General features: G+C 43.7%; 1 protein-coding gene across 1 annotated transcript; it reads left to right on the forward strand.

Annotated features, from left to right (window-relative positions):
- Nucleotides 1-7,382: 7,382 nt before the first annotated feature.
- Nucleotides 7,383-15,369, forward strand: FN3KRP (fructosamine 3 kinase related protein). Its single transcript, XM_081184491.1, has 6 exons — nt 7,383-7,625; nt 8,738-8,889; nt 10,524-10,615; nt 11,399-11,481; nt 12,071-12,193; nt 12,890-15,369. The coding sequence occupies exons 1-6, from the start codon at nt 7,485-7,487 to the stop codon at nt 13,226-13,228; spliced, it is 930 nt and encodes a 309-aa protein (XP_081040617.1). The 5' UTR covers nt 7,383-7,484; the 3' UTR covers nt 13,229-15,369.
- Nucleotides 15,370-16,491: the final 1,122 nt, after the last annotated feature.

Here is a 16,491-nt window from a genome sequence, read left to right on the forward strand (position 1 = left end):
TGCTTCCAAGATGCTTAAATCTAAAACAGAAAGTAAGGAAACTGAGGACTGAGAGAGAGAAATGTGTGGGCAAATGTTGCATGTACTTAAAACTGGGTTGCAGTTGGGAATGTATATTAAAAGGATAAATCAAAGGCCACATGGAAGATAAGATCTAAGAAAGATTAGAAGGAATGGACAACTGGCATATGTATTCACCCTATGTTGTGGGGGCAGCAAGGAAGAATGGGCATGTAATTGAAAGAAGCATGAGACCTTTGGCTGGATGAGATTGTTGGAGTTGGAGAAGCAGAGGTTATAGGTGGAGATTTAAGGAAAAGCCAGGGTCAAGAGCTTGGTGTGGTCAAAGTAGATTTTCAAGTTAAGAACAGGGCATCTCCTCCTGTTGACTCTCTTTTGGGAACCCTGGCATCTCCTCATCTTGGTTATCTTTTGGGGACCCTGCCATCTCCTCCTGTTGACTCTCTTTCGGGAACACTGGCATCTCTTCTTGTTGGCTCTCTCTCCTGGACCCTGGACCCTCTGCCTGTTGGCTCTCTCTCCGGGACCCGGGACCCTCTGCCTGTTGGCTCTCTCTCCGGGACCCGGGACCCTCTGCCTGTTGGCTCTCTCTCCAGGACCCGGGACCCTCTGCCTGCTGGCTCTCTCTCCGGGACCCGGGACCCTCTGGTTGTTGCCCACCTGTTTGCAACTCTGTATCTTGGGGCTCTTGGGCCTCTGGTTGGGGAGGCTGCTGTACTTCTGCTTCCTCACCCCCAGCAGGGGCTGGTTCTTGTTTTTCTTCCTCCTCTACCTTAGCTTCACCCTGGATTTCATCACTCTCTGGGGGCTGATCCTCTTTAGCCTTTGGTTGATCACCTAGTGGAAGAGGAGCTTCGCCATATCGAGGGCCATATATTTTTGTTAGGTAGTCTATGAACAAACTCTCGCTGGTCTGTTGACTTGCAGATCTGACTTCTACACCAGTTTTTCTCTCCAGGTAGAATGTTTCCTCTTCAGGAAGTTTCTGATGGTCCTCTGGCTGCTCTTGCTCCTTTTCAAGTTGTGCTGGCTTGTTCTCATCTGGCTGTTGTGGCTGTTGGCTGCCTCTCCGAGATTCCTGTCCAGTTAGCTGTTGGCTTCCATGTTGAGATCCTTGAGCATCTGGTTGCTGGCTTTCATCCATCAATTCCTGCCCTTCTGGTTGTTGACTCTCCTGCTGTGACTTCTTGCCTTCTACCTGTTGACTACCACGTCTGGATCCCTGTCCTTCTGCCTGTTGATTACTATGCCAGGATTCATCCTGGTTTTTGAGAGAGGTTCTACTGCTGGGTAAAGAGTCAGGAGGAAAGTCTGTCTGTTCATTTTTATGCACCAGTTCTTTATGTCTAAAAACGCTTATTTTGCTATCAGTCTGCAGTGTTTTGTCTACAGACATTTTATTAGAAGCTTTTCTCTTTCCTTCCACCTGTGATTCCTTTCCTTCCACCTCTTGGTCACCTTGCTGGGATTCCTGAACCTCTGCCACTTCTACTGGTTTAGCTACTGGTTTAGCTTCTGAATCTTTGGGAGCAGCAATCACTTCTTCGGCAGTTTTCACTTTTTCTCCAGCATCACTATCGGCATCTGGTTGGCGAGAAAGACGAAGAACTTCTGCCAGAGGCTTTCGCTCCCAGATTTGACTTGTCTGCTGACCTGTGCATTTCAATAACTTCCCTGTTTTTTTGCTGATCCAAGACCCATCCTCTGTCGGTTGCTGCTGCTTTGACTCTTGGCTGCTGACACGAGCTACTGCAGGTGGTTTTCCTGCTGCTTTCTCTACACTTTTCGGGTAACCAAGAGGTTGCAGAATTTCAGAGAGTGGCTTGGGCTCCCAAATTCTACTGGTCTGCTGGCTTTCGCATTTCATAACTTTTCCTGTCCTTTGGCTAATCCATGTCATGTCCTCCTTGGCTTCAACTTCATTTATAGGTTGTGTTGTGGAAGGTCTATGGCTTTGTAGGACCTGGTGGTTAATGGATTGATGACTGCCTCGGCGAGATTCATGTCCTGGGACCTGCTGATTGTGTCGGGATTCCTGGCCTACAACTGGTTGAGTGCTTCGGCGGGATTCATGTCCTGGAAGCTGTTGGCTATGCCGGGATTCCTGGCCCGTGAGCTGTTGACTTCCGCGGTGGGATTCATGCCCTGGGAGCTTCTGGCTATGCCGGGATTCCTGGCCCGTGAGCTGTTGACTTCCGCGGTGGGATTCATGTCCTGGAAGCTGTTGGCTATGCCGGGATTCCTGGCCCGTGAGCTGTTGACTTCCGCGGTGGGATTCATGCCCTGGGAGCTTCTGGCTATGCCGGGATTCCTGGCCCGTGAGCTGTTGACTTCCGCGGTGGGATTCATGTCCTGGAAGCTGTTGGCTATGCCGGGATTCCTGGCCCGTGAGCTGTTGACTTCCGCGGTGGGATTCATGCCCTGGGAGCTTGTGGCTATGCCGGGATTCCTGGCCCGTGAGCTGTTGACTTCCGCGGTGGGATTCATGCCCTGGGAGCTTCTGGCTATGCTGGGATTCCTGGCCTATTAAAGGTTGACTCTGACTGCCTCGGCGGGATTCATGGCCCGGGAGGTGCTGGCTATGCTGGCTGCCACGATGGGAGTCATGACCAAGTTCCTTTTTGAGAGATGACATGCTAGCACTTGCGCTGCCAGGAGGCAAGTCAGGCTGCTGGTTTTCCTCTATCAGTTCCTTATGCTGAATAATGCTGATTTTGCTTTCAGGTCGCTCTACCTCACCTTTATCAGAACTTGTTGTCTTTGGGACATCTTGGTCCATTGCTAGGCCATTATCTCCACTTTCCTGGTGTGGTGTCAACTCTTCGATTTCATCATTATGTTTCTCCTCCTCACTATCTTTGATTTCATCACTTTGTTTCTTTTCCTCATTGATTTCATGTGCATCTTCTTCATTAATTTCAACAATTTCCTCCTTGATTCCATCATTATCTCCCTGTTCTTCAGTATCTAGCCGACCTTCATTTGCGGCACTGCTCTCAAGAGTTTCCTCAGGCTCATCCATTCTTTTTCCAGATGCAATATGGCTATGCTATGTTGTTCAGTCTCCAGAGCAGGACCTTCTGGAGTTTCCCAAGGTGTCTGTTAACTACTCCAGTAGTATGCTCTTTTCCTTCCTACTTCTGTTCTTTATTCAGGGCTGCTCTTTACAAAAACTATCCTGAGGCCCAGATGGATTAATGGCTCTTATATTTAAAAGCCCTGCGACTTAGTGCTTCACTCTGAGTGTGGCTGCCTTCCTCCAATGTGTTCCTTCCTTTCCGTTGCTAATAACTACCAGGTTGTTCTAGAAGCTTCAGAACTTGGGTTCCATATATCTATGACATCAGTTATTATTCTGCTCCATCTGTCCTTTTATTTAACAACAAGCAGGACCCGAAGAGGGCTTCAGATAGGACCATACACTTGGAAAGTTTGTAAATGGAATTGGAGCCATCATCCTGAGGTGACAACAAGTGCAATTTAATGAGAAAGCTCTTGTATTTTAATCCCGAAGACCTAAGCTTCTAGATCCTTAGATCATGGTCAGTTTTCTCATTTGTAAAAATGGGAATAGTATATCATTGTTGTTTGAATTGTTTTCATATGTGATTTTTAAAATTACTAAATCACTTGGAGTTGTTCTATATCATTACCTCATTTCATGATTAATACACATGCACAATAATCACTAGCAATTTCTGCTGTTTCCCACCATATTCTGTTACATTGTGGTAGTATGCATGTTGGGAACCTGTGCTACGTACAGTAGAACCTCTGCTTACGACTGCCTCTACTTGGGCCTGATCCAAGTTGCGACCGCAGCAAACCCGGAAGTAAATACAGGGTTTGCTATGATTTACACACGCACAGAAGTGGCTGCCACCGTCTGCACATGCGCAGAAGCGTGTTGCTGCCGAACGCGCCTGCGCACAATGGCACTTCTACCAGCAACCCAGATTGACTTATGGACGGACATCTGGAACTGATTACGTCCGTAGGTAGAGGTTCCACTGTATAGCCATTTGCACCATGTAGCAACTTATGTTCTAGCTTTGAGCTGAATCTTTGTGATTCACATATTAGCTATATTTCTGCCTTGATGTGGCGGGGGCAGGGGGGGCCTGCCTGCAACTTGCAAAATCTTCAGTTTCATAAAGCAACAGGTTACCATAGCTTCTCTATCAGAAGCGCACTCAAGGAATTCCAGGGGTACACATTATCATATTTATTGTGGCCCTTTGGCCCACTACCACAACATCACTTACTAGTGTGAGTGAAGGAAGGATAATACTTATTCAATAAAATCATACCTCTTGTTACATTTGCTTCCGGTTAAATCTTTTCAGGTTGCGTCCCGCGGCGACCTGGAAGTACCGGAAAGGGTTACTTCTGGGTTTCGCCGCCTGTGCATGCGCAGTCGCTCAAAATGACGTCACGCGCATGTGCAGAAGCGACAAATCACGACCCGCGCATGTGCAGACATGCAGACGCGGGTTGCGTTCTGCTCATGTTGAGAAACACGGCTCTGGAATGGATCCTGTTAGCAACCAGAGGTACCACTGTATATTCTTCCCTACTGTCTTTAACATTCCAACAGTCAGGCCATGGGCCTGATCCAGAAGGCTCTTCTTACATTCTTATGTTAAGAGGACGGGTGCCAAAGAAAATAAAGATGGCGCCTGCCCAATATTCAAGGGGAGGAGTTCCAAAGGGTAGGGGTCATGACACTAGATGGCCGATTACTACACTGTGGGGCACAGAGCTCCTGATAAATCTGCAGGAGTCTGTCACCTGCAGAGTGCCAACCCATTAACATGGGCAAGACGTTAGGATTTCTCTTGCCCCAGTGTCCATCACTAGACACTTCCTTATGTGGTGGTGGCCCAAAGGGCCACAATAAATGTGACAATGTGTACCCCTGGAAATCCTTGATGCCACCTGGAGCTCCTTGGCACAAAAGGTGGCATATAAATGTAGTAAATAAATTAATAGCAGTGACTCACTGACGCCAGCCATCGACCAGCTCCCCTAATCCTTCACCCCGGCTAAATTTCACTGAGTACAATCTGCCTCCAACCCCCCAAATCTCCTCAGGATTGTGCTTGAAGAGTTTAGCGGATAAATGAATAATTATTAGAAAGTTGAAGTCATTTTAATCTGTTTAGCAGATAAATGAGTAAACATTAGAAAGCTGAGGTAATTTTAACCCGTTTTGGTATTTTAACTGTTGTACGTTTTAAAGTATAGTTATGAATTTTTATTTTACTGTTTTATCGTAAACTACTTCTCTGGGGTTTGTTTTTTTTTAAGCCCACAATCAAGCGGTGACTAAATTTTATGAAACACACACACACACTTATGGCACTTTCTTCTGGCAAGGCCTTCTCCTCAAGGCCTTCACCCCCATAGCAGATAAGTATGAGAAGTCAGAAGTGGTTTGAAGAGGCTGTTTAATACAATAGAGATGAATATATTTGGAAGTCGAATTTTGGCTAGAGGTAAGAATTGAAGAATGAAAGAGGAAGGCTAGAGAAGAGAAACTGGCAATAGTAAGGGAACGAAGTAATCTAGCATGAGCTAGAGGGGACTGAAAAGAATGGGCATATTTATAAAAGAGAAGCAGCAAGACTTGGCAATGGGACAAATGTTAACAGCAAATGAAAAGAAAAAATAACCTATGAAGCTAGGCTGTGTCCCTTATCAGTAAGGTAAATAGTGCTGTCAACAGGCATGAGAGGGACTGAGGAGAAGAAGACTTGGAATGAAAGATCCACATCCAAGCAGATAAGAACAACATGAAGTCACAAAATACAAACAGCATTTTTTTGTTATTGTCGTGTTTTTTCGTTTCGCAAGACTATCTTTTATCAGAAACTAGCTGAGTCACTGATCTTTAACATCTCATTGGTCGGAATAATGATTTATACATTACTAAAGGGTATGTCACTGTACAATTTAGAAAGGAGATGGGGGATTTTATGTTTGAATGCTCTCTGTGCACAGGAAACTAGCAGGTTTGGGAGATGGCTTGTAAAAATGCTTGCATCCTTCCTGAACTAACTTTCAACCTACCCAGAGACATGAACATGCACTTATAGTGGTGCTTCCAGTAGAAAAAGATAAGAGGTATTTTCCATTTATACATCTAAACCTAGCAAATGAAAGGCAGCACATACCAATTACCTTCTCTTTTCTGGTAGATATTGTCAGCCAGTACACAGCTGCTGTCCTTTTTTATTTTGGTATGTATGTATTAACTGATGACTCACCAAATAATTCCAGCCCAGGAAGCCAGCTGCTCTACAGAAATAAACCTTAATTAAACAGAAAGTTGACCACTAGGGATGTCCCTGGAATGTCACTGTGTCCTAGAAAGACATCCTCATTAGGGTAGAAAAAGGACAGGGTAGGACTGTATTCCAAATATTAATCTGAAGCTCAACACAGCACTGAATAGTGCTGTGTGTATGTGTGTATTTAAGTGTAAGGCAGGAGTTAGAATGTTGGGCTTAACAGGGTTGCCCTATTTCAAGAAGTAAAAATCCAGACACCCCCAGACACTCCAGGACAAACCGCCGCCTTCCAGAACCCCCCCCCCCATATCACTACATCCTGGTAATGTCTGGGGAATTCCAGATATATAGCAGCCCTAAGGCTTGACAAATACCCCCCTACTAGTGGAGGGCAGGCCGCACAGCATCTCTTAACTCACTGGCAAGCCAATGGGTACACAACAGGATCTAGGGGGGCTACCTGTGCAAGTTTGCAACTGTACTGAATCACCATTTTGGTTCAAATTTGGCCAACAACTCCATTTCCCAGTTGGCCTGCAACTCCATTTCCCCCCAAACCAACTCCTAGAGTCCAAGGTCCCTTGCCCCCCCTCAGTAAAATATTTGAGCCCCACATATGCTGATGGGCATTGCTATGCATTTGGTGTGCATGGGCTGAGACTTATGATCCATTATGCAGGGGGAGGTTTACCTGCTCCTCCCCAAATAATTTTATTTAAGGTGGCACCCTTGAGTCCATTTAATGATGCGTTTGACTGAGGCATACATACATATGACCTTCCAATTAAAATAAAATATATATATATACATGCGCTTTATAGTTCTACATATTTATCCAGCACAGGTGCGGAGATAAGCGCAGACCTCAAATAGCAACCAAGCCACTCCTTTAAAATACGGCCTCCCCACACGACACGCGTGAAGCAGAAGAAAAGGGGAGGAAAAGGTCACTGCTCCCGTTTCCCTCAAAGGCAGTGACCCGCCCTTTCGCAGGCGCCGCCCTGCCAAGAGGCGCGCTCTCTCCCTTGGTGGGCGCTTGCTACCATCCCGCCATTTCAGCGGGCGGCCAAGAGCACGGAGGCCTCCGGGGGGGCGGGGCCTGTGGTTCGGCGGGAGGGGCGAGCTGCCTCTTAGCGGCCGGCCTCTTTCTCCCCGGGTCTCTGCGGCGCGATGGAGGAAGCTCTGCGGCGCGAGCTGGGTACTTCGGCGCTCCGGCCTACGGGCCACTCGGGGGGCGGCTGCATTAGCCACGGCGAGAGTTACCACACCGACCACGGGCGCGTCTTCGTGAAAAGCAACTCCCGCGCAGAGGTGGGGGGAAAGAACCGGAGGGGAAAAGCACCGGCGGGTAGTACTCCCGGTGGGGAAGGCGGGTGTGGGCGATGGGGAGTGAAGTGCAAAGGGTCGAATAAAAGCCGTGCTGCAAGAAGGCGAATTGCTGTTTACTCCCCTTTGCTGAATAGCACTCCCATGTTGTTTGCTTTTTTTTTGCAAAGTGGCCTGACATAGGCGCAAATGCACAGAGCGAGCTGGTACCCCGTCACAGTGACGCGACGACGAGGCTGTGTCAATGGTTTACTTCTCCTGCCCTGCAGGCAGCTGTTTAAAAGCAATGGTGTCGCGGCCGAAAGAAAGAAAGAAAGTGCCTGCGGACGAGTTGTGGTGCCCCTGGCTGTGTGTTCGTTGGCGGACTTGCTAAAGTCGGAGCTGGAGAGGGGCTTTCTCGCCATCCATCTCGTGGGCCCCACCACTGCAGCGAGGTGGAGGTTTACTTTTGAGGAAGTGTCTTAACACAGGCACCCCCCAAACTAGGCCCTCCAGATGGTTTGGGACTACAATTCCCATCACCCCTGACCACTGGTCCTGTTAGCTAGGGATGATGGGAGTTGTAGTCCCAAAACATCTGGAGGGCTGAGTTTGGGGATGCCTGGTCTAACAGGACATCTTGGCAGGGCTTTAATCTGAGCCAGGGCCTTAGGAGCCCATTTAAAAAGCAATGGTTTTGTACACACGGTGAAACGTGTGAACTAGGAAATGAGAGTACCCGTGATCACATGCAGGGTGCCTTGTTTCCGCTAGGAAACTAACTTGCATAAGTAACAGGATTTGTGCTAGGCATTCTTTTTATGCTGTCTCTCCTCTTAGAAAATGGCCACGTGAGGCATGATTGGCAGAGGTTTTGATAGCTAGTGTTAACGAAGGAATGAGCAGACATGGCTTGGCAGTTTGCTACATAATAGCTGCTGTGTTGTGAATTGTTCTCTGATTTAGTGCTGAAAGGGCAGATGTGCCCAGAAAGGGGCAAATGTGCTGTGTATGCAGGCTCCTAAGATTATTATTTTTCTTTTAAATCTGACATATGCTGGAAAGTTTTGTATGTGAAAGTGTTTACAGAAGTCCCCACCCGCTATTTTATCTGACAGGCAAGGAGAATGTTTGATGGAGAAATGGCAAGTTTAACAGCTATCCTGCAAACGAAGACTGTGAAAGTTCCAAAACCTATAAAAGTTATCGATCTCCCGGCTGGTGGTAATCTGTTTGTGATGGAGCATTTGGATATGAGGGGTTTGAACAGGTAATCTCTGTCTCATTTTCTTGCTGTGATTTACTTGCATATTCGAGGAGGAAAATCAGTATCATGTAAACCACCTTGAAGAAAACAAGTTAATACAAATTAATCATATTTACTATTCATTTCTGCAGTGATGTGAACTAAAGTTGGATAACATTTTGGCCCATAAGTGTTTTATGAAGACTTATAAAGAGGAGAAAGAGGACCCAAGTGTTCATTCAAAAATGTTAAATTTATTATTGCTTTGCTTCAGTCTGAGCTGCAACCAGCATGCGGCCATGTATTCTAAATTGGGGTTGGGGTATCTCCTTCAGCCTGACAGCTGTATTCCATTGTACTCAACCTTCCAGAGGTTGAATGCCAGTGGTGACCGGGGACAGAAGCAAAAGTGGGTAGAACCATGGATATGACGTTCAGGTTTGTGGCGTAGGCTATGTGCTAGCCATGCAAAACTCAGACCATTTCTCACCTCTCCATTTTTCCAGGTGGACAAGGGGCCTTATCACAGTTCAAGGACTTTGCAGCCAGGCAAAAGCACATTAGAGTGTGGAGCAGGCCCCGTCATGGTTGTGGACTGGGAAGGTGCATGACAGGAGAGTCCAAATAGGGCCAAACAGAAAAGCCTGGAGAGCTGCGTTCTGCTCTAAATAATGAAGCTATAACTTTGTCTCAGATGGGAGCATAGCTGTCAACATTTCCCCTTTTTTTTAAGGGAAATTCCCTTATTCTGAATAGGATTCCTCGCAAGAAAAGGGAAAAGTTGACAACTATGGATTGGAGGGTAAATTACCCTGATCTTACTGAACTTCCTTTATGAACTTTGGCACAGACAACATTTTCCAAGTTACTGTGTTTGCTCTCTAATATACAGAATTTGGTGAGATTTCATTGTTAATATATTAATTAATTATGCATGCATTTACTTGTGTATAGGATCTTATTGACTTTGAATGCATAGATTTATGTTCAAAGTGTGCCATTATAATTTTCTTGGGAACTTCCCAGTAGGTGATTCTGTTGGACTGCTGGTAACAGCTTGACAGTCTTTTAATCCTTTATTTTGGAATGGAAACTCGGAGTTGATGCAATAAATCAATTTTTATTGTAATCAAACAAATCAGTTTGGTTAGAAATTTATCAGTTTGGATATAGAACCCATATTACTTCAAAGACACACACTCAAAGCCAAATTGCACCTAAATCCTCCAGATCAGCTTGTCATCACGGGACATCTCACTGGACCAAAATTCCTCCTTTATTGCTGGCTGAGTTTCCAACAGGTCAAAAGTTGGATGCAACACATACTACTTCTTTCAAGAACTCCAAACCTGGAGTTTTCATAGTCACTTGCCCAAAGTCCAAGGTAACTTAATAGGCCCACTGTATGGTAAACAACACCATATTTGGGCTTCCAGCACATGCAACACTGAGGCTTAGTGTTATAAGGGATTATAGTGTCTTGAATGCATGCAGTGAATGTGTTGAGGTGCTGGATGAGACAACCTTCTTGCTGTCCTTTAGAGATAGGTACCTCTTAAATTGGGTTTGGATAAAACATGTGCCCTTCCAGATGCTGTTTCATGGTGAAACCATCAAATTTTTGTTGCTGTGTAAACGTATCTTTTTTACACCACTAGACATGCAGAAAAACTTGGAACACAGTTGGCTGATCTTCATCTTCACAATCAAAAACTTGGGGAGAAGCTGAAGAAAGATGCAAACACTGTTGGTAAAGTACCCAGCTGTCCATGACCTGCCAATTCCCCCAGCTGTTTTGCTCTAACTCTGTAGCAGAACCCCTAGAAACTCGTCATTGCATGCATAAAGAGATATTAAAATGCCAACAAGCTGGGGCAAGTCAGCTCTCCCTGAAAATTGCTCCCCATGAAGTTGTTACAGTAAGTGTCACACTTTTAAACAATAAAAATAGGTGCTGCTACTGCATACCCTTGAGTACCCCTTGGGGGGAAAAGCACTGGGCAGCTGCATTTGGCCCCCAGGCTTGAGGTTTCTCACCCCTGATTCAGATCATGATTTTGTCTCCAGTAGTAGCAACTGCATACTTCTCAGAATCTTACTTAAGCTGCTGGGTGACCTTGGGCCAGTCACACTTCTCTGAAGTCTCTCAGCCTCACTCACCTCACAGAGTGTTTGTTGTGGGGGAGGAAGGGAAAGGAGAATGTGAGCCGCTTTGAGACTCCTAAAGGGGAGTGAAAGGCGGGATATCAAATCCAAACTCTTCTTCTTCTTCTTCTTCTTCTTGTAGCTGAAAACTGAAAACAGAGAAACTTAGTAAGAGCTATGTGTTTTAAAGGTTTTTAAGATTTGGGGGAGCAACCTTTATGGTACTCATGCTAGTAGCAGCTGAGACCTGCGGGTATAGGGTGGTATATAAATTAAATAATAATAATAATAAGAATAGGTTTTTAAATGATAGCATAATAAAGTTTCCTATTTTTAGAAAGTTACTCTGTTCAGAACAGACAGTCACCACTTCTCTCTGTTTTAATAGGTAAAGGTGAAGAACAAACTGGGGTCCAGTTTGTGGATAAATTCGGGTTCCACACTGTTACATGTTGTGGCTATCTTCCACAGGTATGATCTGGACTAATGGCTCTTCCACACTGAGGAAACCATTTAGTTTTTTGTTCACTTCTAGTTTTCCTTTAATTGGGAAAGGCTGAATATGTTTGAATAGGAGGACTTTTAAATATTAATTCAGAGAACTGTAACTAGGTATGAAGATTCCAGGGCTACTGTCATAACTTTTGGTATTAGTAACCAATCTTCACCTTTCAGCTAACACAACAGTAGATGTTGGTGTTTACAGCTGCACCAGTGAATGCCCCTGAAAACAACTGCTGTGCCTTATGCAGCGTCAAGAGTTTGTGTTAGCAGTAGCTAATAGCTAATTAACACAGCAAGAGTCTTCTTTTTATATATAAGTGTATAATTTCATATTTTTGTAAAGTGTGTAAAAGTCTGAAAGTCTCATCCACAAACCATTTAAATCTATTTCAGCACCAGAGAAGTAAATAGGTCTAGATGAGCCTCCATACAAATGGTATGGCATAATTGGTTTATGAATTGCTTGTCTTATTTCCATTTTTCATCGGAGGGCCTTTTTCAAGGCATCTTCTCATAGAGACAAACTGGCTGAATTTTTGACTACTTGCTTGTTTAGGTGAATGACTGGCAACAGGATTGGGTGACTTTCTTTGCCAGGCAACGAATTCAACCTCAGATGGACATGATTGAGAAGAACTCTGGAGACAGGGAAGCAAGAGAACTTTGGGCAAAACTCCAGGTAACGATGTCCCATGGGGACCATAGAGGGAATTGTTACATTCGTATATGTGGGGTTGTTCTTATTGTGTAGAGTTTCTGAAATACCTACACTCTCTGTGCAAATGTCATGATCCTCTTCTCCCCAGAACCTAATAAACTAGTGGAAAAGAGTCCTCTCACCCACATCTCTCTGAGGTCTCTACTAATTGTGGAAGAGCAATACCATAGCAGCATAAAAGAGCCCTCACGTGAAAAAGACCAAATAATATTTGAAAGGAGAGGAGGAGCTATTTGAATACACAATAGTACTTTTTAAAAACAATTAAAGACTAAAATAAGCATTCTGTTCCTTGAAATAAACACTGATATGTGGCTATATAATGTGTGAAGGAATGTCTGAGAATTTTTAAAAATTTAAATACAAAAGGCTTAAAAATCTTCGTTAAGCCTTTTGATAAAGTAGTACCTCAGATATCTGGTTTAAATGCTAACAAGACTCTGGAAAATCTTGTTACTTAATTTTTGGATGTGATGTGCCCCCTACTGTTCATGTTACTTTAATTCGAATCGTATGCACCTAGGTTGTCCACACCCTAGGTTTGTCTCTTTTTCTCTATACAGTATCAGGATTTGATGTGTCTACTGTTTAAAGCCACAAATTAGAACACCCAGTCCCCTTACAATTAACTTTAGCAACTCCTGCTTTCTTTTTCAGCTGAAGATGCCCAGTTTGTTTGGCGATATGGAAATAGTTCCTGCTCTTCTACATGGGGATCTGTGGGGAGGAAATGTAGCTGAAGATGACTCTGGGCCAGTTATCTTTGACCCTGCAGCTTTCTATGGTCACTCTGAGTATGAGTTAGCAATTGCTGGGATGTTTGGTGGCTTCAGTGGTTCATTTTATTCTGCCTACCACAGCAAAATCCCCAAAGCTCCAGGGTTTGATAAACGGCTCAAGCTGTACCAGTTATTTCACTATATGAACCATTGGAATCATTTTGGCGGAGGGTACAGAGGTTCATCTATCAATATAATGAGGAATTTGGTCAAGTGAATTCCTACCTGTAGCTTTTATTTCCCTGTTTTGGAAAATATATACACATATACACACACCATGGGGTTTCAACTGTGCTAATGTGTATATGCTGTAATAGAACCTGAGCTTGCACCCTCTTTCCACAGCTAAAGGCCAAGTCATCCTGTGCCCTGGGTTTGGTGTCCTATTCTTGCAGTTTATCAGAGAGATGCCCAAGGAGGTAACAAACCTTTGATTTGCACGAAAGAGGTTTTGTTTTGAGGTGGTTCCATAGATCTAGGGAAAAATTCCTTCTGTGCAAATAGTTTGGAATAAATTTTTAATGCCAAAGAGAGGGAGAAATCCAAGCAAGGCATTAGAACAGGTAACAACTTGCTAGCTATGTTCATACATATACATTCAAAGGAAAATTTACAGTCTTACTGAATGGAAAGATTTTTCTTGTCCTCCTGCTTAGCTTTCAACCTAGTATTTTGGTGACAGATACCAAAGGAATATAGCAGCCGTATTCTAAATAAAACTGGAATTGGAAATAGATTTGGAAGCATATATTGAGTCTCTGGGGACTTCATTCCACATGGGAAGATAGAGGGTTGCAGTCTAGGTGGCTTCAGTAGTCCCCCCCCAGCCCCCCAGTTAGCATTGCAAGTTTGTCTTAGTACATCTGTAGCAATTGGACAGAACAGTCTGTATGGAACACAGTTTATGGTAACCTGCTTCCATGCCATTAAGTTTCATCTATAGCCTCCAGCTAGAGTCCATTGCTAGCCAGCATGATCTTGCCTCCCTGAATAGTCTGCTGACTTATAATGTGTTTCCAGTCCCTGGTGAACTAGCTGTGCATTTATAGGCATATATGGCTGTCTCAAACTTAGTTTCTTATGGCAGCTTGCTGGACTCTCTGCCTTTTAATTCTTCCTTAAGAGTTTCCTGTGCTCCACCTGACAATTGGTAAAATGAAGTGAAATGCCTTCTGGCAGATAGTAATGAAGTGAAAATGCATTCTCATTAAAGTGTTTCCCCTTACGCAATGGTTTAGGAATGTGACACACACTTTGAGGAAGGCATCATAACACTTAGGCTGTTCTCCATTTTAGGACCGCATTTTTGTGTTGGATTGCAAACTCCTTTTCCAACAGGGCTCTCATGATTTAAGTGTAAAATGTCAGGCAAAAAGATGGTGCGTCTTTCCTCAGTGCAGCATCTTTCTGCGGAAAAGTTTTCTTGTTGATCTTTTACGTGTCCTATAGTTGTTAAGGCACAAGAACCTAGCCAGAAAAAAATCTAACCAAATTCTACCCAAAATGCTGTTGCAGCACATCCTTCTCAAAGTAATATTGCAGTAAAATTCTGTCTGACGCGATTCAGTTTTTTCACCAGCCTGACAGTGACTTGCCACACCTAACTGATATTAAAGAGTTTACTTCTAGCATTAATTCTCTGTCCAGGTGGCAGCTGCCCTCTTGTTGGTTGTGTGATGCAGGGTTAAATTGGAAGCGGAGGAAGAGGCACATGTAAAAGTAGCATGCATAAGTGACTTTATTTTATTCTAGTATTCTTCTTGTTTGGTGGTTTGGACTGGTACATGTCCACTGCAGGTATTGTCACTGTTCCTTTCTGGTTCATTGCTGGTACTCATGCTGAATACATGTACCTGGATTCTTACTGGAGGTTCCTTAACATTGCATTTGGAAAATAGGTTCCCTCTTGTGGCCATTATGCATGTCAGTTTCCTGTTCTCATTACATAATTATTCAGTTACAGCATTTTGTGAATTCTGCTAATGGATCCAGAGCTCCTGGGATATGTCTAATAATAATGGGATTACAATGGAATTATACATATGAACAAACACTATGCCTAATATTACCAGGTGAGAGGGGCATGATTCCTAGAATGCATGCTCATGTCAAACACTGAATTCTTTCTGTTAGCTTTTACTTAACATTCCTCTACAGTGTTTCCTGATATTTTTCAATTGGTTTTACACTAAAAACAAACAGATATAAACTTATTTATTAATTTCAGCTGTGTGTGTGTGTGCTACTTTTACTTTTACTAATAGTATCCGTGGCTGTTCTGGGTTTAAAGCAAAGCATTGCTCGTGAGTGTAATTGGTAATCTTTCTGGGTTGTGTTGAATAAAATATTTTCTGGACAGATTAGTTTTCTTTGGATTTTTATTTATTATCTATCTGTAATGGTAAACACAAAATATTATGACCTCCAAATATTTGCATCGTGTAAACATTGTGAATCAGCCTTCACAAATAGGCAATGCATACTATATTGTTTCATCAATAAAGTTAATCAGTGTTTCTGCAATTGGCTTGTTAAGCCACAAAATAATTCATTGCCGCATTGTGGGTTTCTTGCCCCTCTTCTGTGTCCTTTAAAAACTCAGCTTCCCCTGACCCATTTGCTGGACTTTGCTGCTGCTTTCTGTACTGAAGTCTTCTTGGAAGAAGCTTCCTGTACCTGTCAAGGTTCTCTATATGTGGCCTAGATTACAAACAATGATACCTTCCCTTCAAAACCTTTCAAGCACCTCTGCTTGTAAATATTGTGAAACAATGAAGAACCAATAGAATATAAAAGTTCTTCAAATTTTGAAAAACAGTTTCTGCTTGTACAGTGTTAACCAAGATGGCACAGTCACATAACAGTAAAACAATAGCACTGAATTTCTCTTTGATAATCTTGACAAATTGGGCTTTTCCTCCTACACCACCTGTCTTTTTCCTTTTCTGATTTGGGAGATGAGTGACAATAGCTTATACTCCAATACACACACAGGTACTACTACTATCAGTGTGTTTATGAAATGCAGGTTCTTAAATACCTGTTAGTGCAGTGAGTTGTAAGTTGCTTTGACTGCTTTCAAGGGACTAGACCAGGGTGCCTTCCGGATGTTATTTGACTCTTCTCCATCAGTGCCAAACAGCTTAGCAAATTTTTAGGGATGATGGGAGGTAGTGAAGCATTTGAAGGGCAATACATTGGCTATACCTGGACTAGACTGTACCACTGAAATATTTCACAAGCAGATGCCATTGAATTTTGAAGTGTGTCTTTTGAATTGAACAGGCCTTCTGTGCTGTTATTAAAATGTTAGAGCATCTGCAGCAGCCCAACCATAGCCTTCATCTGCTCCAGCTGCAACAAAATATGTATCTCCCGTATCTGTCTCTACAGGTACAGGAGACCCTATAAACGTTCCAACAGTTTGACTTTAACCTGCAAATACGTAACTGTTGTCTCCTGATACAGATGGATGCCATC

This window comes from Podarcis bocagei (assembly GCF_964188305.1).
Source record: "Podarcis bocagei genome assembly, chromosome: 2".
NCBI lineage: Eukaryota > Metazoa > Chordata > Lepidosauria > Squamata > Lacertidae > Podarcis > Podarcis bocagei.

Excerpts from the sequence above, each read along its gene's own strand:
- FN3KRP (XM_081184491.1), top strand. The coding sequence starts at position 7,485 with ATGGAGGAAGCTCTGCGGCGCGAGCTGGGTACTTCGGCGCTCCGGCCT. Across the intron at positions 10,616-11,398 it reads GAAAGATGCAAACACTGTTG|GTAAAGGTGAAGAACAAACT; the intron begins GTAAAGTACCCA and ends CTGTTTTAATAG. Across the intron at positions 12,194-12,889 it reads AACTTTGGGCAAAACTCCAG|CTGAAGATGCCCAGTTTGTT; the intron begins GTAACGATGTCC and ends TTTCTTTTTCAG.